The sequence below is a fragment of the Heterodontus francisci genome, chromosome 6, assembly GCF_036365525.1.
Source record: "Heterodontus francisci isolate sHetFra1 chromosome 6, sHetFra1.hap1, whole genome shotgun sequence".
NCBI lineage: Eukaryota > Metazoa > Chordata > Chondrichthyes > Heterodontiformes > Heterodontidae > Heterodontus > Heterodontus francisci.
The window spans coordinates 40,214,848-40,240,222 of record NC_090376.1 but is presented as its reverse complement, the minus strand read 5'-3'; the positions used below and the strand labels follow the sequence as shown (position 1 = coordinate 40,240,222).

The 25,375-nt window shown below is 42.5% G+C and overlaps 1 protein-coding gene across 1 annotated transcript in view; it reads left to right on the top strand.

Annotated features, from left to right (window-relative positions):
• rxfp2b (relaxin family peptide receptor 2b) overlaps positions 1-25,375 on the top strand; it is a 264,102-nt gene that overhangs the window by 193,417 nt on the left and 45,310 nt on the right. The window contains 2 exon segments of the mRNA XM_068034408.1: positions 12,919-13,329; positions 22,357-22,575. Coding sequence (XP_067890509.1) covers positions 12,919-13,329; positions 22,357-22,575 — 630 coding nt within the window.

Genomic DNA, 25,375 nt, shown 5'->3' with positions numbered 1-25,375 from the left:
CCCCAAGGATGCATTGTACAGCGAGCTCGTCACTGGTATCAGGCCCACCGGCCGTTCATGTCTCCGCTTTAAAGACGTCTGCAAACGCGACATGAAGTCCTTTGACATTGACCACTAGTCGTGGGAGTCAGTTGCCAGTGATCGCCAGAGCTGGTGGACAGCCATAAAGGTGGGGCTAAAGAGTGGCGAGTTGAAGAGACTTAGCAGTTGGCAGGAAAAAAGACAGAAGTACAAGGAGAGAGCCAACTGTGTAACAGCCCCAACAACCAATTTTATGTGCAGCTCCTGTGGAAGAGTCTGTCACTCTAGAATTGGCCTTTATAGCCACTCCAGGCGCTGCTCCACAAACCACTGACCACCTCCAGGCACTTACCCATTGTCTCTCAAGACAAGGAGGCTAAAGAAGAGGAAGAAAATATCCTCCAACCATCTGAAGCGAATTCTTTGCATGAACCGCCCATGCCAGGGCAGTTGTCAATTTGCAGTTTGGCTGGTCAGCTAAGATTTTATGCAGCATTTTGTCAACCACTGCATGATTCCTTTCACAGAGCCCATTGCTGAAAGTACTTTGCACACATTGCAAGCTTTTGTGAGACTTTCCTGGAACACGGATACATAGTCTAATAGAGAAGATTCATAGCTCTGTTCGAAAAACCTTTCTTTGATTAGTTTTAGAGGACCTCTTATCTTATGTCCGTAAACTAATTCAAAAGGATTAAAACCTATAGACGCATTCGGTGAATCTCTAGTGGCAAATAAAAGAAAGTCTAGCCCTTTATCCCAATCATGGGGAGATTCATGACAGTATGCGCTAATCATTGTTTTGAGAGTTTGTTGGTACCTTTCTAAAGCTCCTGTACCTGTGGGTGGTATGCTGAAGACTTTAACTGTATGATACCCAAATTACCCATAACATCTTGAAACATTTTAGACATGAAATTGGAATCTTGATCCAACTGAACTTCAATTGGTAATCCATATCTAGTAAAGATTTGGGTTAACTTCTCTACCACTGATTTAGCAGTAATTGTCCTCAAGGGAATGGCCTCTGGGAATCAGGCCATATCCATGACAGTGAGTATATATTGGTGTCCCGCTTTTGTTTTCGACAAGGGTCCTACACAGTCTACCAACACGCTACTAAATGGTTCCTCAATAACTGGTATGGGAATTGGAGGTGCCGGTTTTATGGCAGGTTACGGTTGTTCCACAATCTGGCACCTATGGCATGTTTTACAAATCTGCACCACGTCATTGGTAAGACCTGGCTAGTAATAATGTTGACTTATACGTGATTTGATCTTCCGGATCCCCATATGTTCTGGTATAGGAATTTCATGCACTAACCTTAATAATTCACGGCGATACTTAGGTGGTACCACTACCTGTTGAACAACTAACCATTCTTCGTCTGCAGGTCTATGAGGCGGTCTGCACTTCCTCAGCAGAGTCCCATCTTCCTTCTGGAACTCCTTTCGCCTCAACTTCTGTCAGAGCTGATTGTGCCACTTTATTTAACTCTGGTTCAGCTTGTTGAACTGTGATCAGAGAAGATCTATTAAACATTTCATTTGGATTATCTAAATCCCCAAAGAAAGTTTCAGGTATTCAGCTATCTGACTGTGGTGCCAATTTTACCTCCAACAATGGAACTTGTTTAGCCATTGCTCGGGTTACTACACATGAAGGAAAAATTCCTGGAACTTTTTCCTGTAACTGTTGTGTCTCTTTAACTTCACTTGATTTCTCTGTGACTATGGAAGAAATACTTTTGCTCCGGCCAAATCATTCCCTAGGTCAATTCCATCTACCGGCAAACTATGGACAACTCCTTACAGTTACTACACCAGACATTAGGTCACACTCTAGGTGCACTTACCGCCAAACCATTCATTAAAACTTTAGCATTCACTGTACTCTCTATTGGAAATGTTATGCCTTTCCCCAGCAAAAGAGTTTGGGTTGCTCTTGTTTCCCTAAGTATAACTATCGGTTTGCCTGCTTCACTTGAGGGATAAGGAGTTACTTTTCCTTACGAAAAGAATTCCCTATAACTTTCGGGTATCTTATTCTCAACCCCTACACTCATATTGGTTTTTGTATTTGATCTTACAGATGCCGTCAAAGCTACAACCTGATCTGCTGTACTCTCAATCAGAGCCCCTTCCTCTGCATTAACTTTGTGTACCCCAACAAGTCCCATGGGGTTTACCTCGCAACTTCCAGCATTCTAAACGAATATATCTCCCCTTGTGACAATGATAACACTTCCGCTTGCGGATCTCTCTTCTACCCTCAGCACCTTCCTTTCTGGCCTGAGGAGGGGATCTTGGGGTGCTCCCAACTGTCCCTTCTTGTCCTCGGCTACTTGCCTTCCTTTCACGCTCCCACCTCTATCCTTCTCGGGATAGTGGGAGTGACAGAAAAAGGGTTTGGGCTTATACACAAGCTCAAAATCAAAAACGATTTCTGCTGCCTGCTGGACCTTGAAACCTTTTGGTTCTCCACATTAGCTCTCACTACTGGAGGGAGTGAATTTTTAAATTCTTCCAGGAGAATTAGTTCTCTAAAGTTCTCAAATGTGGCTTCCATCTTCACAGAATCATTACAGTGCAGAAGGGGTCCATTCGGCCCATCATGTCCACACTGGCTCTCTGAAAGAGCAACTCCCTCAGTTCCATTCCCCTGCCTTCTCCCCATAACCCTGCACATTCTTCCTTTTCATATAATAGTCTAATTCCCTTTTGAATGCTTCAATTGAACCTGCCTCCATCACGTTCTCAGGCAGTGCATTCCAGATCTTAACCACTCGATGAGTGAAAAAGTTTTTCCTCATGTCAGTTTTGCTCCTCTTACCAAATACTTTAAATCTGTGCCCTCTCATTCTCGATCCTTTCATGAGTGGGAACAGGTTCTCTCTATCTACTCTGTCCAGACCCCTCATGAATTTGAATACCTCTTCAAATCACCTCTCAGCCTTCTCTTCTCCAAGGAAAACAGTCCTAGCTTTTCCAGTCTATCTTCATAACTGAAATTCCTCATCCTTGGAACCATTCTCGTGAATCTTTTCTGTACTCTCTCCAATGCCCTCATCTCTTTCTTAAAGTGTGGCATCCAGAACAGCATACAATTCTTCAGCTGAGGCCAAACTAGTGTCTTACACAAGTTCAACATAACTTCTTTGCTCTTGTACTCTATGCCCCTATTAATAAAGCCCAGGACACTGTATGTTTTAATAACCACTTTCTCAACCTGTCCTGCCACCTTCAATGACTTATGCACATATACACCTGGGTCCTTCTGCTCCTGCATCCCCTTTAGAATTGTACCCTTTATTCTATATTGTCTCTCCAAGTTCTTCCTACCAAAATGAATCACTTCACATTTCTATGCATTGAACTTCATCTGCCACCTGTCTGCCCATTCCACCAACTTGTCTATGTCCTTTTGGAGTTCTACACTATCCTCCTCACAGTTCACAATGCTTCCAAATTTCGTATCATCTGCAAACTTTGAAATTGTGACCTGTATACCAAGGTCTAGGTCATTAATATGTATCAGGAAAAGCAAGGGTCCCAACACTGATCCTTAAGGAACTCCACTAAAAACCTTCCTCCAGCCCAAAAAACATCCATTAACCAATAGTCTTTGTTTCCTGTCACTCAGCCAATTTCATATCCATGTTGCTACCATCCCTTTTATTCCATGAGCTACAAGTTTGCTCACAAGTCTGTTATGTGGCACTGTGTCAAATGCATTTTGAAAGTCCATGTACACCACATCAACAGCATTGCCCTCATCAACCCTCTCTGTTACCTCCTCAATAAACTCCAGCAAGTTAGTTAAATATGATTTTCCCTGAAGAAATCCATGTTGGCTTTCCTTTATTAACTCACATTTGTCCATGTGACTGTTGATTTTGTCTCGAATTATTTTCTCTACCAGTTTTCCCACCACCGAAGTTAAACTGATTGGCGTGTAATTGCTGGGCTTATCTTTACACCCTTTTTTGAACAAGGGTGTAACGTTTGCAATTCTGCAGTCCTCTGACACCACCCCGGAGTCTAAAGAAGACTGAAAAATTATGGCCAGTGCCTCTGCGATTTCCACCCTCACTTCCCTCAGTATCCTTGGATGCATCTCATCTGGTCCTGGTGTTTTATCCATTTTTAGTGCAGACAGCTTTTCTAATTTTAAACCCCTCTCGTGTCTGACTTACCTCCTCTTTCAACATTGCCTGGGCTGCATCTTCTTCCTTGGTAAAGACAGATGCAAAGTATTCATTTACTACCTCAGCTATACCCTCTGCCTCCATGTGTAAATCCCCTTTCTGGTCCATAATTGGCCCCACTCCTCCTTTTACTACCCTTTTACCATTTATATGCCTATAAAAAAAAATTGGGATTTCTTTTAGTGCCTATATTCAACACTCGAAATTAATTTGCTTTACACTCTCAAATTCTATATAAGTCTGCCCAGCTAATCTACGGAGTTCCGAAACTTCTGTCGGTAAGCTTCAGGGACTAACTCATATGCAGCGAGAATAGCCTTTTCTGTCATCTACTAATCTGAAGAAGCCTCTTCAGAAAGCACAGCATAAACTTCATGAGCTCTGCCCATCAACCTGTTTTGCATAAGCAGTGTCCAGCTTTCCTTTGGCCGTTTCATTTGTTTGGCTATCTTTTCAAAAGAAATGAAAAATGCCTCTACGTCCCTTTCCTCAAACTTAGGGAGAACTTGTAGAAATCTAAACAGCTTTTCGCTGGGTCCTGGATTGGATTCAGATTCTTTCTGACCAGAATTTTCCCTGGAGTCAAGACCACCATCTTGTCTTCGTTCCATCTTTCTTAATTTGAATTCCCTTGCTTCTTTTTCATTTTCTCTTTGAAATACAAGCTTAAGTCTTTCCAATGCTATTGCTGTTTCTTTTTCTGTTTCCTGTTGAAGCCCATGTTTTTCCAATTCCTGTTCTTGCTCAAGTTTTTTCAGTTGTAATTGAAGTTTAGATAATTCAACTACATTACCCTCTGACTTACTGTCTTCTTCCAATTTCAAATGTTAGGCTATTACTTCAATTACGTCTGCTTTTTTAGCACCTGTTTTCAATTGTAACCCCAATTGTGCTGCCAAATCCTTTAGTTTAACCTTAGTTAAATTTTCCAAATCACTGAGGAATACATTCTCCTTCCCCAGAAAAGCTTCAGCAGTTGCTACAGACATTCTGGTGGTGTAGACTTTACCCTATTACACAAGAAACCTGGTTCTTTTATTTTTCTCATTCAATTATTATTACTCCACCTACAATTAAACGTTATCAGCTTTGGGTTTAATCCTGACAAAAGACCTCAATTAATATGTTATGACCAAGGTGGAAGCAGTGCACTGTTAATTCAGTCTCACTTCCCCACAGGTCAAAACGTATCAATAAATGTTCCCACTTACCGAAATAGTCAATTAGATACTCCATTTGTCCCCAGAATAAATCACACCAACCAGGTTTCTTTAATAAACAACAAAATTAACCGTTTATTATAAAACCAAGTCTAAACCAATAATGAAGTAAATATGTATGCGAATCAAAATATTAAAGAGCCGTATTATTATCCTAGCCCTACGCACACGCACATACACCCAAAAACCAGTTAACTGGAAGAAAGGGAGTTTTGTTTACAGCTGTTTCAAAGGAGTAAAAGGAATAAGAAAAAAACTTATGCTAAAGCCAAGAGTTGGAAGTCCTTTGGTTTGGCGAGGTGTCCCAAAGTTGAATAGTTGGATGTCACTCAGAGTCTTTCCAGGCGAGGTTGATAAACAGTCTGTTTTGGATGGGTGTTCAAAGACAGTCAACTGCAGAAGCTTCACATAGGCGTTCCATCAGGCGTGCAGCAACAGATGTCAATTCTTACACATTCGGTTCAAATCTTTTAAAGATGCAAGGTTTCTGCAAACATTCAGGATTTCTTAAAACACAGGAAGCAACAGTACAGCTTGATCCAGGGATTCTTCAGAGACAGGAAGAAATAGGAATCTGCCACAATCGAAATAAAGGGTTTCTTCTCAAGAGATGCAGGATTCCTTTGCAAAGGGAATGTGGGCAGGTTTTCTTCCCTCCAGGCAGAAACAACAACTGACTGTTTCAACAGTTCAAATTGAAACTAAACTTTTCCAGAAACAAGTTACATGGCCACCATAAATCACTCCTTTGTCACTTGCTTGTAAACATCTGTCCCCTCAGGTCAGAAGACAACACCACTGTTGGGTTCTTTGCAACAGGTGTTTTCCAATAACTGTTTACATTCCAATCTCAGGTCAAACTCAATCCCAAACCATTTTTCTTTTTACAAAAACACAAAGCTCATCCATCTCCAGAAGATTCAATGCCCATGAAATCCTTTTCAGTTTTTTTAAAATACAGATTCTCAACTTTTAACAAACAAAAATGGACTCTCGTAACAATACCATCTACCAGATGCACTGCAGCAACTTGCCAAGATTTCTTTGAAAGTACCTTGCAAACCTGTGAGCCCAACCATCTACAAAAACAAGAGTAGCAAGCGCATGGGAACACCACCACCTACAAGTTCCCCTCCAAGTCATGCACCATCCTGATTTGGAAATATATTGCCATTCCTTCATTGTGGGTGTACCTGCCCCACACAGACTGCTGTGGTTCACAGAAATGGCTCACCACCATCTTCTCAAGGGCAATTAGGGATGGGCAATACATGCTGGCCATGCCCTGAACAAATTATAGAAAAGGTATTGAGATTAGATCTTGTTTTCCAAAGTTAGATTGAGAAAAATTGGGACAAATATTATTTTTTTCAAAAAAAAGCAAAATGGCTGTTTTTGTCAAGATAAACAACTATTAATTAAATTAGTTAATTGTATATTTTGCAGCGTGCAATTTCTGATAGTGTAATCCATTAGCAGCAACAAAAAGCTTTTGTGCTTCAACATTGTTCAAAACAGCTTAATCAATATAAATGTTGGGAAATCACTTAATTTAGTCTTGGAGTGAGCAGTTTTTGCAAAGAATGGCTCCATTAGCAGAGTAAATCTGGGTATGCCCCCTCCCACCTCATCACCACAGAAGTACTTAGCCTGCGCCAATTCTAAGTGCAGGCACTTCATTCCCCTCTTCAAAGAACAAAGAACAGTACAGCACAGGAACAGGCCATTCGGCCCTCCAAGCCTGCGCTGATCTTAATGCCTGCCGAAATTAACACCTTCTGCACTTCCGGGGCCCATATCCCTCTATTCCCTTCCGATTCATATATTTGTCAAGATGTCTCTTAAACGTTGCTATCGTATCTGCTTCCATCACCTCCCCTGGCAGCAAGTTCCAGGCGCTCACCACCCTCTGTGTAAAAAACTTGCCTCGCACATCCCCTCTAAACTTTGCCCCTCGCACCTTAAACCTATGTCCCCTAGTAACTGACTCTTCCACTCTGGGAAAAAGCTTCTTACTATCCACTCTGTCCATGACGCTCATAACTTTGTAAACCTCTATCATGTCGCCCCTCCACCTCCGTCGTTCCAGTGAAAACAATCCGAGTTTTTCCAATCTCTCCTCATAGCTAATGCCCTCCAGACCAGGCAACATCCTGGTAAACCTCCTCTGTACCCTCTCCAAAGCCTCCACGTCCTTCTGGTAGTGTGGCGACCAGAATTGCACGCAATATTCTAAGTGTGGCCTAACTAAGGTTCTGTACAGCTGCAACATGACTTGCCAATTTTTATACTCTATGCCCCGACCGATGAAGGCAAGCATGCCGAATGCCTTCTTGACTACCTTATCCACCTGCGTTGCCACTTTCAGTGACCTGTGGACCTGTACGCCCAGATCTCTCTGCCTGTCAATACTCCTAAGGGTTCTGCCATTTACTGTATACCTTCCACCTGCATTAGACCTTCCATTTGCATTAACTCACATTTGTCCGGATTAAACTCCATCTACCATTTCTCCGCCCAAGTCTCCAACCGATCTAAATCCTGTTGTATCCTCTGACAATCCTCATCACTGTCCGCAACTCCACCAACCTTTGTGTCATCCGCAAACTTACTAATCAGACCAGCTACATTTTCCTCCAAATCATTTATATATACTACAAACAGCAAAGGTCCCAGCACTGATCCCTGCGGAACACCACTAGTCACATCCCTCCATTCAGAAAAACACCCATTCACTGTTACCCTCTGTCTTCTGTGACCGAGCCAGTTCTGTATCCATCTTGCCAGCTCACCTCTGATCCCATGTGACTTCACCTTTTGCACCAGTCTGCCATGCGGGACCTTGTCAAAGACTTTACTAAAGCCCATATTGATAACATCCACCGCCCTTCCCTCATCAATCATCTTCATCACTTCCTCAAAAAACTCAATCAAATTAGTGAGACACGACCTCCCCTTCACAAAACCATGCTGTCTCTCGCTAATAAGTTCGTTTGTTTCCAAATGTGAGTAAATCATGTCCCGAAGAATCCTCTCCAATAATTTCCTGACCGCTGACGTAAGGCTCACCGGCCTATAATTTCCTGCATTATCCTTGCCACCCTTCTTAAACAGAGGAACAACATTGGCTATTCTCCAGTCCTCTGGGACCTCACCTGTAGCCAATGAGGATGCAAAGATTTCTGTCAAGGCCCCAGCAATTTCTTCCCTTGCCTCCCTCAGTATTCTAGGATAGATCCCATCAGGCCCTGGGAACTTATCTACCTTAATGCTTTGCAAGACACCCAACACCTCCTCCTTTTTGATAATGAGATGACTGAGACTATCTGCACTCCCTTCCCTAGGCTTATCATCCATCAAATCCGTCTCCTTGATGAATACTGATGCAAAGCACTCATTTAGCACCTCGCCCATTTCCTCTGGCTCCACGCATAGATTCCCATCTCTGTCCTTGAGTGGGCCAACCCTTTCCCTGGTTACCCTCTTGCTCTTTATATATGTATAAAAAGCCTTGGGATTTTCCTTAATCCTGTTTGCCAATGACTTTTCATGACCCCTTTTAGCTCTCCTAACTCCTTGCTTAAGTTCCTTCCTACTGTCTTTATATTCCTCAAGTGCTTCATCTGTTCCTAGCCTTCCAGCCCTTACAAATGCTTCCTCTTTCGTTTTGACGAGGCTCACAATATCCCGTGTTATCCAAGCTTCCCGAAACTTGCCAACTTGTCTTTCTTCCTCACAGGAACATGCTGGTCCTGGATTCTAATCAGCTGACGTTTGAAAGACTCCCACATGTCAGATGTTGATTTACCCTCAACCAGCCGCCCCCAATCAAAATTCTTCAGTTCCTGCCTAATATTGCTATAATTAGCCTTCCCCCAGTTAGGCACCTTCACCCGAGGACTACTCTTATCCTTATCCACAAGTACCTTAAAACTTATGGAATTATGGTCACTGCTCCCGAAATGCTCCCCCACTGAAACTTCGACCACCTGGCCGGGCTCATTCCCCAATACCAGGTCCAGAATGGCCCCATCCCTTGTTGGACTATCTACATATTGTTTCAAGAAGCCCTCCTGGATGCTCCTTACAAATTCTGCCCCATCCAAGCCCCTAGCACTAAGTGAGTCCCAGTCAATATTGGGGAAGTTAAAATCACCCACCACCACAACCCTGTTACCTTTACATCTTTCCAAAATCTGTCTACATATCTGCTCCTCTACCTCCCGCTGGCTGTTGGGAGGCCTGTAGTAAACCCCCAACATTGTGACTGCACCCTTCCTATTTCTGAGCTCCACCCATATTGCCTCGCTGCATGACCTCCCGAGGTGTCCTCCTGCAGTACAGCTGTGATATTCTCCTTCACAAGTAATGCAACTCCCCCACCCCTTTTACATCCCCCTCTATCCCGCCTGAAGCTTCTAAAGCCTGGAACATTTAGCTGCCAATCCTGCCCTTCCCTCAACCAAGTCTCTGTAAAAGCAACAACATCATATTTCCAAGTACTAATCCAAGCTCTAAGTTCATCTGCCTTACCTGTTATACTTCTCGCATTGAAACAAATGCACTTCAGACCACCAGTCCCCGCTGTGCTCAGCAACATCTCCCTGCCTGCTCTTCCTCTTAGTCCTACTGGCCTTATTTACTATGTCCTCCTCATTTACTTCACTAGCTGTCCTACTGCTCTGGTTCCCACCCCCCTGCCACACTAGTTTAAACCCTCCCGAGTGACACTAGCAAACCTTGCAGCCAGGATATTAGTGCCCTTCCAGTTTAGATGCAACCCATCCTTCTTGTACAGGTCCCATCTGTCCCTGAAGAGAGCCTAATGGTCCAGATATCTGAAACCCTCCCTTCTACACCAGCTGCTCAGCCACGTGTTTAGCTGCACTATCTTCCTATTTCTAGCCTCACTGGCACGTGGCACAGGGAGTAATCCAGAGATTACAACCCGAGAGGTCCTGTTTTTTAATTTACTACCTAAATCCCTAAACTCCCCCTGCAGGACCTCATCACTCTTCCTGCCTATGTCATTGGTACCAATGTGTACCACAACCTCTGGCTGTTCACCCTCCCCCTTCAGAATGCCCCCTGTCCGTTCAGAGACATCCTTGACCCTGGCACCAGGAAGGCAACATACCTTCCTGGAGTCTCTTTCACGTCCACAGAAGCGCCTATCTGTGCCCCTGACTATAGAGTCCCCTATAACTATTGCTCTTCTGCGCTTTGTCCCTCCCTGCTGAACAACAGTGCCAACCATGGTGCCACTGCTCTGGCTGCTGCTGTTTTCCCCTGATAGGCCATCCCCCCCAACAGTATCCAAAACGGTATACTTGTTAGAGAGGGGGATAGCCACAGGGGATTCCTGCACTAACTGCCTGCCCCTTCGAGCGGTCACCCATCTATCTGCCTGCACTTTGGGTGTAACCACTTCTCTAAAACTCCTGTCTATGACGCTTTCCTCCACCTGCATGCTCCTAAGTGCATCCAGTTGCCGCTGCAACCGATCCATGCGGTCTGTGAGGAGCTGCAACTGGGTACACTTCCTGCAGATGTAGTCGCCTAGAACGCTGGAAGCGTCACGGACTTCCCACATCTCACAGGTGAAGCACTTCACCCCTCTAACTGTCATTTCTATCACTAATTAGTTAATTGATATAAAATAAATAAATACTTATTAAATCCTTACTAAATTATGATACACTTCACTATGTGGTCCCTCGTGCTAGATTTCTACAGTAAATATTAAATGCTGTCTAAATACAGTAATCTCCTCCCTCTGGTTTAGTTACTCTACTTATTAATTAGTTAATTAGTGTTTTAATCAATTTTTATCAGTTTTATTTACAAATTCGGTATAGATTCCCTACCAGCCAATCAGGTCACAGCTTTCCTGTGACGTCACTTTTTCAGTTTTTTTTTCCCACCCTGCCGAAGCTGCCGAATCGCTAGGTAAGTACTTTATAGTGAAACTTACCTTCCCAGCTGCCCCCTGGCTCGCACTCTCACTGCTACCGCTGTTCAAAAAGAAGCTGCCGAATCGCTAGGTAAGTACTTTATCGTGAAACTTACCTTCCCAGCTGCCCCCTGGCTCACACTCTCACTGCTACCGCTGTTCAAAAAGAAGCTGCCAAATCGCTAGGTAAGTACTTTATAGTGAAACTTACCTTCGCAGCTGCCCCCTGGCTCGCACTCTCACTGCTACCGCTGTTCAAAAAGGGAAAGCCCAGTTAAACCTGGAGAAGTTTAAAGTTCGGGGTCAGGAGACCCAGCATCAACAGTCTCCAACCTTTTCCTGTGCTTTGTGCTGAGGGAACAAGAGTTCTCAGAGCACATGACATAGGTGTTACAACATCATTAGAGACCACTAATTTTAAAACAAGAGATATGAACTTCCCCAACCAATTAAATAATTATATTACAAGATTTCTTGTTTTAAGACTTTTACTAGAACAACTAAACTAAAAAATCAACATTAACTAACAGTACTTAGTAGGTACTAATACACAAAAATACAGAGAAAGGTATTTCCCATTAACTTATTAACACACTTGAAAACCCTACACAACATTTATACATTACACAGTGTTCTCAGCGTAAAACGTATCCTTGCAGTTAAAAGTCCCAAACTCCTCCCAGCTGCAATGGGTTGGATCTCCCAGTGTCCTTCTCAAAACAAATGTCTTCTTCAGTCACTTCTTCCGAGCACATTCGACTGGATTTCCATTAATAAGGCAATCTATGGTGACCCTGTTGGTCTTCTCTCCTCCTCAAACCTCGAGCCTTCGAGCCGCCTTCAAATCATAGTAGTCTTTTGCTGTATTGGTGATCTGAGAGCAGCTGTTGCCCAGAAACAGCCCACTGGTCTCTCTCTCTCTTTTGGTTGCGCAGCTGACTGCTGGTCTTTGTTTCTTCCTTTCAGCCCCCCAGACCTAGGAAAGCCTCTCGAATTACTCAGATCAAAAGTCAATAGTTAGTTGTCTTTGATAATTCTCAGTAATTCTGACCCTCGGAAAACCACCTTTGTTTCCAGGTGTTAAGAATTGCAACTCAAATCTACATTTTAGAGCTCCTGGCTCTCTGTTTACAATATGTGAGTTTGAGAGAGTGAAACCCATTGTTCTTTATGTGTTACAACCTTGCACTCTGCTTTCAAAAGGATCTTTGATCTAGGTTTCTTGTTCTCATGGTAACCAAGGCTTATCTCTAGGTAGATTTTGTGTGAGGTCACATGTTTTCTCCGAATGTCCATTTTACACTGCATTAAAGATCACAGTTTTTAAAACATAACCATACTACAAAGTCCAGCATTCATAACATAGGTAACCAGCTCAATATATCTCGAGCCCAGATAGGTAATGAAAATTTGTATAATTCCTTTCTTTTTACCAAAGTTTGTAACTGATGATATTGTTACAAAATACAAATAACTCATTTAAAAGATGTATGCCTCCCTTTTTTGTATACAAGGTGCCGATTGCCTGATGGGAATATATCTATTCTTTGTTGGAATTTTCGATGTCAAATATCGTGGGGAGTACAACAAACATGCACAGCTATGGATGGAAAGTGTCCAGTGTCGAATGATAGGATTTCTGGCTATGCTTTCTACTGAGGTCTCAGTTCTGTTATTGACTTACCTGAGTCTGGAGAAATATATTGTCATAGTCTTTCCATTCAGTAATATCAAACCAGGAAAGCACCAGACTTTGATAATACTCATTACCATTTGGCTTATTGGATTTATCATTGCTACAATTCCACTCTGGAATGAAGATACATTTGGGAACTACTATGGAAGAAATGGAGTTTGTTTTCCTCTTCATGCAGACCAAGTTGAAAAGGATGCTGCAAAAGGCTATTCTATTGGAATATTCCTTGGTATGTATTTATAATTTTTGTAATTAATAATTTTATTGTCTGGACAGGGCAAGTAGAAATATTACAGCAGGCAAAATGTACAAGACACAATTAAAGCAAACATGGCTAACAGTTGCATCTGACAAATCCATTATTGGGACAGTAGCTATATATAAATATAAAGCTATAAATAGTAAAGAAAGGTGAGATAATACCAGGCAAGAACGTCTTTGGCCTGAAAACTGACTTTAGAGCTGATACTGCAGTGCAATACTGAGGGAATGCTGCACTGTCAGAAGTGTCATCTTTTGGCTGAGACATTAACCAAGGCCCTGCCTGCCCTTTCAGGTGGACATAAAACATATCATGGCACAATTGGAAGAAAAGCAGGTGAGTTCTCCTGGTGTGCTGGCCAACATTTAGCTCTCGAACAACACCACTAAAACTGATTATCTAGTTATTTATCTCATTGCTGTTTGTGGGACTGTGTTGTGCACAAACTGGCAATTGTAGTTGCCTACAGTGCAACAATGGCTAAATTTCAATGGGTATAATGCATTTTGGGATGTCCTCAAGAAGTGAATGGTGCTATATAAATGCAAGTTCTTTATTTCTTAACATGAAAACATGAGCCCTGAAATTACACTGTGAAATTCAAGTTTATAAAGCCTTAAAGTATTCATCTGAAAATTCTTTCCCAACTATTTTAGCAGAGGTATTAACCCATGTTAAATAACCTTTCATTAAATAGCAGAAGCATTTTTGATAAGAACAATAATGCATTCAGACTGTTAACTGACTCTAAATTTTTATTCCTGGTGGTTTTCAAATTCAGTCAAAATGGTGTCCTAACCATTTTGGTGTAAATCTAGCTACTCTCACCAGAATAAATTTCCAACAATTTAGTTCTTATACTCTAATATTTCTCATTAGCAGATTCAAGTTTGAAACCAATTGTCATATTTTTAGTTTCCTATAGAGGACAATGTCATCATTTCATTAAGGGAGGGAGGGAAAACAACAGTTCCAAATAGCTGCATCGCCACTGTTCATGCTGAATCAAACAAGGAGCAGTATTCAACAACACCCGTGGAGACATTTATGAATGGACCATCCTGCAATCTTGAGCAAAAACCTGCATTCTTGATCGAAAAGGACAATGCGTGTGATGGGGGAGAGTGGGAACTGGGAGAGGGATGGAAACATGCAAACAATAGACTTATTGTCACAGATTTGCCCAATTGTCAGGTTCAAGCCCCACTATAGAACTTGAACACAAAACCTGAGGATTAGTGTAATACTGCACTGCCAAAAGTGCTGTCCTTCAGATGAGACATTAAACTGAGATCCATCTGGCTGTTTGGTTGGAAATTAAAGCGCATGGAATTATCTTTATTATATTTTACCCCTCAGCTAAATTGGCTGCCACATTTACTAACATAAAAACAATAACTTCACTTCAAAAATTAATTTATTTAAAGTACTTTGAGATGTTCCTCAGAAACATAAGATACTATGCAAGGCTTTTTCAAGTCTTTCACTGTTGTAATTTTTTCTAAAATATTTGTTAGTTAAGATCAGCCACTGTTAGTAAGAAAGACCTGTCAATTGATAAAGAAATAGTCTGAATCCTAAGGTGTTTCAGGATAGCATATTGAAATGACAATAACAACAATACATTCTTAACAGTTTTTTGATACTTTTATTGGGAATTTAATGACTAGTGTATACTTTGTAATGTAGCCAAACAATGACCATATATATCTATTAACTTTCTACCAACTTATCTGCAGTAAACAGTTCTGATAAAGTGCTCACTTTTAGCTCATGTTTGCACTTCAACACTGGGCTGGGATTTTATCTTGGTGACGGGGGGTCTCGATCTTGACGATGGGGGACTCGACAACTGGCTAAGCGTCGCCTCCTCTGGGGAAGGCCTGCCGGATTACGTGCCATTTAGGCACTTGCTCCTATTTTCTATGTTTCTATGTTTCCCCAGGATTAAAGACCCCAGTGACAGGAGTTCCGCCAGCTCAGAGCTGTTGGCCAATCAGAGATGGCAGCTGTTTAACTGAGCAGTGCCACTGTAGAAGCAGTGGCTGATGCAGGTACTGAACTCACAGGAGGTGCTGGACCCAGGCCACAGGTAAGTCAGGGTGGGAGGGGTTTTGTGGGGTAGAGGTTGCGGGGGGAGGAATGTATAGGGGGTAGGCAGCAGGGGCAGGGGGTGGCTTTCAGCAGGCACCCCCTTCCCAATGCCAGGTCCCTCAATCAGGCACTAAGTGCCTTTTAACGAGGCCCCCCCCACCCCCCAGCCCCGAAGCCAGCAAGCAACCTGCACGGGTTTGCTTGGCGTGCTCCCCGTCCAGCGACATGCCCATCCACCTCTACGCTAATTATGAAAGCAAAATACAGCGGATGCTGGAAATCTGAAATAAAAACAAGAAATGCTGGAACCACTCAGCAGGTCTGGCAGCATCTGTGAAAAGAGAAGCAGAGTTAACGTTTCGGGTCAGTGACCCTTCTTCGGAACTTCGGAACTACACTAATACCTGTGGCGACGGGATGAGGCCCTTAATTGGGTATTAATTTCCTGGACAATTTGGGTGGAGGCAGGAAGGGGGTGGGTTTCCCTCACCACCATCCCGCCCAATTAAATGCCCTCCCTGCCTCCAAACCCAACTTGGAGGAGAGCATAAAATTTGCCCCCTGCTCTCCATTCATTAATATAAAATAGTTTTTAATGCAACACAACATTGAGCAAAATACTGTAAATTTTTTGTGATTACTCTGACAAAGATGAAACATTTTTGCCTAGCCTTACTTTGGCAATGGTTTCTTTAATTCAATTGCATTACATAAAGATTTGAAACTCAGCTACAATCCAGATCATGGGCTGAATTTTCGCCACGGAAGCAAGAAACAGCAGCCTGGTTTATTTCTGGGTCAGAAACCTGCTTCTGGTGGGAAACTGATTAAAGTTAAGATTTTCACTTGGGTAAGCCCTTAATTGGTATGGAGACAGGTTTGCTGTCCTATTAGAGCCGGGGGATGTTGGGGGTGGGATGGAGGCGAGTGGGAATGGGGGTGGGTCAGATGAAGAGGGGACTGATTTAAATTGCTGGTTGTCCTAGGGAGAAATATGCTGATTGTGCCAAAGCCTTCCACAGCTCCAAAGGGAAGAGAGATATCATAGGAGAGCCGGAGGCCTGGCACCCTCGGCAGGGCTGCCCCTTGCTTCATTGTTGCCAACCTAGATCTGATGGTGGACACTATGAGGGAGAGAAGGGAGGCCCTCTTCCCGGAGGGTGGCAGGAGGAGACCACCATGTCATGCAGCAGGAGCATCTCATTGTTCAGGGACATTTCCCTCCACCTCCTCTTCCTCCTCCTCTCTCATCTCCTGCTCCTTCTTCCCAGATGAGTTGTTTCCTTCCAGGTTCTCACTGTCCTCAAGGTCCACAGCTCTCTGAAGGCCATGTTCAGAGCCATAGAGAGCTCATCACACAACCACAATGACAGACGCCCTTGCAGAAAGGTATTGGAGGGTGCCACCAACTGGAACAGATACTGGAATTGCATCTTCAGAAACCCAATAGCCAACTCAGTGGTTGTCCAACTGAGCAGGTGGCATTGGTGTATCACCTCTGTACTTCTGTCTGGCGCTCCCATCAAGAGTGAGTAGCCATGTCTTCAAGGGATATCCCTTATCCCCTAGGATCCATCCATGCACTTTGGTTGTTGGAATTAAGATCTGGCAACCTGGACTTTCAGAGAATGAAGGAGTCATGGCAGCTGTCAGGAAAGCAAGCGCACACATGGTGGAAGCTCTTGTTGTGGTGCCGGACTAGTTGAACATTACAGGAATGGAAGCCCTTCCTCTTGATGAATCTGTGTGGGCAGTCACTGGGTGCCTTGATAGCACCTGGGGGAATCCAGCAATGGTGCTAAAAACAACTGCCCTGTATCCCTGCAAGGCCATGTCTGTCATGAAATAAATGTACTGTCCAGCTCTGGCAAAGAGGGCATCAGAGACCTGTGAGAAGTAGTGCTGGCATTTGCAAGATGCCATTAAGGTCTGCAGCTGATTCTTGGAAGGAGCTGTAAGTGAAGAAGTTCAAGGCCATAGTGATTTTGATGGCTACTGGCAGGGCATGGCAACCAGTGCTATGAAGTGTGCGATCTACTGCAATGAGGTCACAGATGTCTGTGACCATCTGCGTGGAGAGTCTCAGTCTCCTGTGGCGCTGGGTCTCAGTCATCTCCAGGTAGCTCCGTCTTCAGTGGTAGATTCTGTTTTGAGGGTATGGCCTCCGTTGCTTTCCAGCCCCTCTTTCTTCCCTCATGTCCTCCTGTTCTTGGAGTTCCGCCTTTCCCGGGGATGTTCTTCCTAATCTATCAACTTCAAATTGCTCTCATTATTTTAAATACCTCAATCAAAACTCTCCAAAGTCTATACTTTTATGCAGTAAAAAGACCCAGCTTTCTAACACTATCATGATAACTAAAAAAAATTTAAACTCGGTGTCAATCTAGTGCCACTCCTCTGAACCTTTTCCAAAGCTTCTATATCACTTGTTATTTCAATAACTGTCAACTGACAGTTATTTAAATGCATGAAGCTCCAGCAACTGTTTTGGGGTTATTAATTAGCATATGCTATCCGAATACATTCTGAACTTTTTTATTATATTCTTTATTTTGAGGAATTAGAGTAGTCTCAAGTCTACTGCAAATGTATATTACTGTTATCGATTCACTTGTTCATCTGTTGTACAATAAACGTGTTCAGTAAATAAACCAGAATCAAAGTCTGTTGATAGTATTGTTCTGCCATTTTCAAAGATGAGTAGAATCCTGCGGAAGCATAGGATACATCCAATCCTGTTAAAAACTTACCTATATATCGGAGGCAGTGAAGCTACCTGTGAGGCCACGGGAAACTAACTGGTCGAATTTAACTTTTGGGCCATCAACTGGTGATGTATGCCAACAGTCTGCCCATTCCAGCAGAGAGAGTTCAGAGCTATTTTGAGGCTTGCGACTCAGTTCAATGGTGCTGTCAAGCTTCTTTCCTCAAATGGGCATCCTGATGGGCTGCACTGGAATCAGTCAGGCCAAATAATAGGCAGCCTGGAGGTAAGTCTGATTGTTTAACGTTGATTGATTTATGAGGAGAAACAAAATGGATGAGATAGATATTTTCATTTTTATCAAAAATGGGCTGGCTGTGTGTTTTCGAATATGAGTATATGTAGTCTGGTGTAGATCCAGGCAAATCTCTACATCTTCCCTCCACTTGTTATATACACATGTACATAAACACAAGGTATAATGTCATGTGGAAAGGAATTTTCTGGCAGGTCCATCTGATTAGAGAAAAATAAGTTGCACTGTTTCTTCTCAGCTAAAGAAGGGACATTATATGACCCTGAAATGCTATGACCCTACGTTTTTATTTGGTTTAGTCAGCAGATCTATCACATTGAAATTACGTAACTTAAAAAGTTGCTTTTTTTACTGGAAATCTTTCCAAAGTCATTATTCAGACCCACGGAGTTTATTATTTGCACAATTGTTTGTCAAAACAAACACCATAAATTGGGCATGTATAAATGCATTCAATCCAATTATTTGCTGCTAAATCACTCCTATTATATTGCCAAAATAAGCAATTGCATCGCTAGAGTAATAAGACTTTTTTTGGTAAAAGCAAAATACTGCAGATGCTGGAAATCTGAAATAAAAACAAGAAATGTTGGAAATACTCAGCAGGTCTGGCAGCATCTGTGGAGAGAGAAGCAGAGTTAACGTTTCAGGACTTCTTTTGGTACTGGAATTCTATGCACATCAAATTCCACATCCAGGCCATGCTATTGCAGGAAGTATTATGTATTGCTGCTGTATTAGATGCTGCTCATCGTTCCATATCTTATTAAAAATCTTGCAATTTTGTGGGCTTTTCCTGTCTCTGTGACATTTTTGTCACACTTTTTATGTCAACCTTTTCCTATTATAAATTCCAATGTCCACTCTTAATATGGGTTTTGCCTAAGCAAACTAATTGTTCAGATTGTGCAATCTGGCTTCTGGACTCCCATATATCACCAAAATGCTTTCTGAAAATATTTTCATTGCCATCTTTTTTCTCTGTAACTGAATTCTAATAGAAAAAAATGTGCATTTTTATACCATCTTTCATAAAGCTCTTTTGAAATGTAGTCACGGCTGTTCTATAGGAAATCACAATAGCTCATTTTCACACAGCAAGGTCCCACAAACAGCAATAAGGTAGAGGACCAGATAATCTAATTTTAGTGGTGCTGATTGAGGGATAGATTTTGGCCAGGACACTAGGAAAAGTTCCCTACTCTTAGCTGAATAATGCCATGGGATCTTTTTCATCTACCTGATAGAGCAGATAGGGTCCTCATTTAATGTCCCATCTGTAAGATAAGGGTTTAAAATAAGCTTACAAATTTAAAAAGATGACATTTCACAATAACATGATTAAATTTATCCATTTAATTATTTTGTGATTTTTAATACCTTCATTAATTTTTTTACTTGAAGGCTTCAGCTGCTCTCGAATAACTGGACTTGAACTTTGTATTTTTGCCCTAAGCTGTGACTATGTGAGCTGCATTTGGATTGTATGTGAATTTCTCAGGATGCTTCAATTGTTTATCCCTGTTTGGCGCAATAGTAAAATGGGAAAGGTAGCCAAACCGTGGCTTACAAGGGAAATTAGAGATAGCATTAGATCCAAGGAAGAGGCGTATATATTTGCCAGGAAAAACAACAGACCTGAGGATTGGGAGCTGTTTAGAATTCAGCAAAGGAGGACCAAGGGATTGATTAAGGGGAAAATAGAGTAAGAGGACTTGACAGGGCAGATGCAGGAAAGATGTTCCCGATGATGGGGGAGTTCAGAACCAGTCTAAGGATACGGGTAAACCATTCAGGACTGAGATGAGGAGAAATTTCTTCACCCAGAGAGTGGTGAGCCTGTGGAATTCGCTACCACAGAAAGTAGTTGAGGCCAAAACATTGTATGTTTTCAAAAAGGAGTTAGATATAGTTCTTGGGTCTAAAGGGATCAAAGGGTATGGATGATCGTAATGAATGGTGGAGCAGGCTCGAAGGGCTGAATGGCCTACTCCTGCTCCTATTTTCTATGTTTCTATGTAATACCAGTCAGTTCTACTGACGGAATAATTTTCTTTAGTTTCAGGAACTTTCCTGTAGCTTTACTTCAAATAATTTTGAAAATCAAGAGGACAAATTTAAAAAGCTTAACTGGGGTAAAATTTATATTATTAAAAGGACTATATCTGTGTGGAAAAACTGAGAGGAAAAATGAGTGTACTAATTACACACCTGTTAGAGTTTTCATTTTCTGCCCTACAAACTTAAGAAAATGTACTAAGCTGAGAAAGAAAGACTACATTTATGCAGTGCCTTTCCAAACTTCAGGACAGAATATTTATTCAGACTAATGTTCAATTTTCAAAAAAAATTTATAAATTTTGAAGCCAACTAATTATCTCTACCTGTTTTTGTTAACATTTGGAAAAGGTTAATGCTAGTGGAAATAATGCTCTGCTGTGAGACAGAAGTTCTCATTCCTAACACATATAAGACATGGTAAGAGAGACAGACAGACACAAATTGAGAGGAAGCCAGCAGACAGTTTATTGACTCATTCTAATTGATTTTTTTTTAAGTTGCATTTTCAAAGAAAGCAAAACTCTGAGGAAAACAGATAGGAAGAAAGGGTGGCACAGTGGCGCAGTGGTTAGCACTGCAGCCTCACAGCTCCAGCGACCCGGGTTCAATTCTGGGTACTGCCTGTGTGGAGTTTGCAAGTTCTCCCTGTGTCTGCGTGGGTTTTCTCCGGGTGCTCCGGTTTCCTCCCACAAGCCAAAAGACTTGCAGGTTGGTAGGTAAATTGGTCATTATAAATTGGCACTAGTATAGGTAGGTGGTAGGGAAATATAGGGACAGGTGGGGATGTTTGGTAGGAATATGGGATTAGTGTAGGATTAGTATAAATGGGTGGTTGATGGTCGGCACAGACTCGGTGGGCCGAAGGGCCTGTTTCAGTGCTGTATCTCTAAACTAAACTAAACTAAACTAAAAGGGAAAGGGAAGGAGTGGAGATCAACAGAGCCAGAAAGTTGAGAGCGAGAGGAGGTTATAAGAAAGAGGAGGTTAAGATAAAAGAGGTTGAAGTAGGCAGCAAGGGTTGAGACAGACAAGTATATGTTAAATAATTGAATTTTGAAAGCAAATAAAATGTCTTAGGAAAACAAGAAGGGATGGTGAGAGAGGCAGGAAAGGAGACGAACTAGTTAAGAGTGATGGCCCTAGGCTTCTCACCACCCATTATTTGTAGGAGCAAATGGAATGGAGGAAGAATGGATGGCAAGTTAAAGCTGAGGTGACTAGATAGTGAAGCAAGCAGGTTGGGTAATACAGGGGTTGAGTGGGTAGTTCTAAAGATAGGGGTAACAATCAGTGGCTGGAAGTGAGAAGATAGTAAGAAGGTGAAGGGGTAGAGGATGTGATGAGGTGGAGATTGAGGATGCACAAGCATTTGCGGAAGAGGATAGTAAGGAAGCCTATGAGGACTGTATTTGCTCTGCCACTCTCATCCCAAATACAGCTTGCAGCCATTGGTGTCTTCCTTCACTTACCGTCCTCCATTTCCCACTCGAAAAGAAAAAAAGCAGACAAGAATAGAGAGAAGCAGAACGAGAGCCCTAGGCTCTAATCCTACTTCACCTAAAAGCTACATTTGGCCTTGATTCCTTATTTGAAACTACCCTTGGTGTTAATCACTACAGGTGATCAACTAGTAGACAGGTAAAATTACTGTTTCTGTGATGCTGTGTTGCTGTTAGATAAATCCTAGTTGCTAGCTTTAACAGTAACATGAGAAAGGGTCTGGTTATGTCTTGTATGCATAGAGAGAAAAATTAATAAATGCATTCATTATATCCTTAGATACCAACTTATGCAACATTTCCTTTTTCTTTTCTGCTAGGTTTGAATCTGATTGCCTTCGTCATAATTGTCTTCTCTTACTCCAGCATGTTTTATTCCATTCACAAAACTGGAGTCCAAACACCAGAAATGAAAAGACACATTCGAAGTGAAGTTACAGTGGCTTACAGATTTTTCTTCATAGTGCTTTCTGATGCCCTCTGTTGGATTCCAATTTTTCTCTTAAAAGTCCTTTCATTGATTAAGGTGGAGATTCCAGGTATCTCTTACTGCTGTTGCTATTTCTTTCCCTTAAAGGGCGCAATATTTTGTTTGTTCCAGAAAGATAGGTTCAGTGTTTTCTTGATCATATATGTAATTTGCTGCATTTGTCTACACATATTTCTGGTTAGCCATTAGTTTTATTCCTGGAAGTTGTCTTATACATGTAGAATTCTAGCTGTACATTGCAATTGTGTCAACTTTCAGTGTTTCAAGTTTTCAAGATGAAAAAAGAAACAATGTAATTTGTTTCAATGGGGCTTTAAAAGAAAAAGAATGAATGAGATTATATTAGGCAGAAACAATGTGAAAAGAAAAGCTAAAAATAAAAAAGACAGAGACAATGGAGAGGAAGGGATAAAAGACAGTATTAGAGTATTTCTTTAAACTTAAAAATGTTTAAGAAACATTTTAGGTATATGTGGTTAATATTTAGTAATAAAGCTCATCCTGATATTTAATTAAATTTATTACTATGACACTGTTCATTTCAGAACGAATGCATCAGATGAAAATGTATAAAATCAGCTGGTATATTTCCTTGGGTCATCAAGCAGTCTAAGGATTAACAAAATCCTCAGGATTTAGCAAAGCAGTAAACAATTGACCATCAATGGACTGAAATACCAACTAAGACAATTTTTGGGAAGAATCCTAGCAACAGCTGCATTACTGATATTAAACCATTTGATTAAACCAATTCTGATTTTATACCAACTCAGCTATATGACACATTTAGATCATGGTTTAATACCACTGACAGTTATATGTCAATAGTGAGGGGAGGCGGTGGCATAGTGGTATTGTCATTGGACTAGTAACCCAGAGACCCAGGGTATTGATCTGGAGATATGGGTTCGAATCCCACCATGGCAGAAGGTGGAATTTGAATTTAATAAATCTGGAATTTTAAAAAAGCTAGTCTAATGATAAAACCATTATCGATTGTTGTAAAAACCCATCTGGAAGGAAATCTACATGTGATTCCAGACCCACAGCAATGTCTCTTAGATGCCCACTGAAATGGTCAGTTGTACCTAACCGCTACAAAGTCAATAAAAAGGAATGAAAACCGGCGGACCACCCGGCATCGACCTAGGCACCGGAAACGACAACGGCAAACCCAGCCCTGTCGACCCTGCAAAACCCTCCTTACAAATATCTGGGGCTTGTGCCAAAGTTGGGAGAGCTGTCCCACAGACTAGTCAGAGTCATACTCACGGAATCATACCTTACAAACAATGTCCCAGACACTGCAATCATTATCCCTGATAGGTGCCGGGACAGTGGTCTACAGTAGGGAGGGAGTTGCCCTGGGAGTCCTCAACATTGACTCTGGACCCCATGAAGTCTCATGGCATCAGGTCAAACATAGGCAAGGTAACCTCCTACTGATTACCACCGACCGCCCTCCCTCAGCTGATGAGTCAGTACTCCTCCATGTTGAATACCACTTGGAGGAAGCACTGAGGGTGGCAAGGACGCAAAATGTACTCTGGGTGGGGGACATCAATGTCCATCAAGAGTGGCTCAGTAGCACCATTAATGGCCGAGTCCTAAAGGAACTAGCTGCTAGACTGAGTCTGCGGCAGGTGGTGAGAGAACCAACAAAAGGGAAAAACATACTTGACCTTGTTCTCACCAATCTGCCTGCCACAGATGCTTCTGTCCATGACTGTATTGGTAGGAGTGACCACCGCACAGTCCTTGTGGAGATGAAGTCCCGCCTTCACACTGAGGATACCATCCATCATGTTGTGTGGCACTATCACCATGGTAAATGGGATAGATTTCGAACAGATCTAGCAATGCAAAACTGGGCGTCCATGAGGTGCTGTGAGCCATCAGCAGCAGCAGATTTGTACTCAACCACAATCTGTAACCTCATGGCCTGGCATATCCCCCACTCTACCATTACCATCAAGCCAGGAGACCAACCCTGGTTCAATGAAGCATGCAGGAGGGCATGCCAGGAGCAACACCAGGCATACCTCAAAATGAGGTGTCAACCTGGTGAAGCTACAACACAGGACTACTTGCATGCCAAACGGCGTAAGCAGCATGCAATAGACAGAGCTAAGCGATCCCATAACCAACGGATCAGCTCTAAGCTCTGCAGTCCTGCCACATCCAGCCGTGAATGGTGGTGGACAATTAAACAACTAACTGGAGGAGGTGGCTCCACAAATATCCCCATCCTCAATGATGGGGGAGCCCAGCATATCAGTGCGAAAGATAAGGCTGAAGCATTTGCAACAATCTTCAGCCAGAAGTGCCGAGTTGATGATCCATCTCGGCCCCCTCCTGAGGTCCCCAGCATTACAGATGCCAGACTTCAGCCAATTCGATTCACTCCGTGTGATGTCAAGAAACGACTGAAGGCACTGGATACTACAAAGGCTACGGGTCCTGACAATATTCCGGCAACAGTACTGAAGACCTGTGCTCCAGAACTTGCCGCACCCCTAGCCAAGCTGTTCCAGTCTCGCTACAACACTGGCATCTACCCGGCAATATGGAAAATTGCCCAGGTATGTCCTGTATACAAAAAGCAGGACAAGTCCAACCCGGCCAATTACCGCCCCTTCAGCCTACTCTCAATCATCAGCAAAGTGATGGAAGGCGTCATCAACAGTGTCATCAAGCAGCACTTGCTTAGCAATAACCTGCTCAGTGATACCCAGTTTGGGTTCCGACAGGGCCAGTCAGCACCTGACCTCATTACAGCCTTGGTTCAAACATGGACAAAAGAGCTGAACTCAAGAGGTGAGGTGAGAGTGACTCCCTTGAGATCAAGG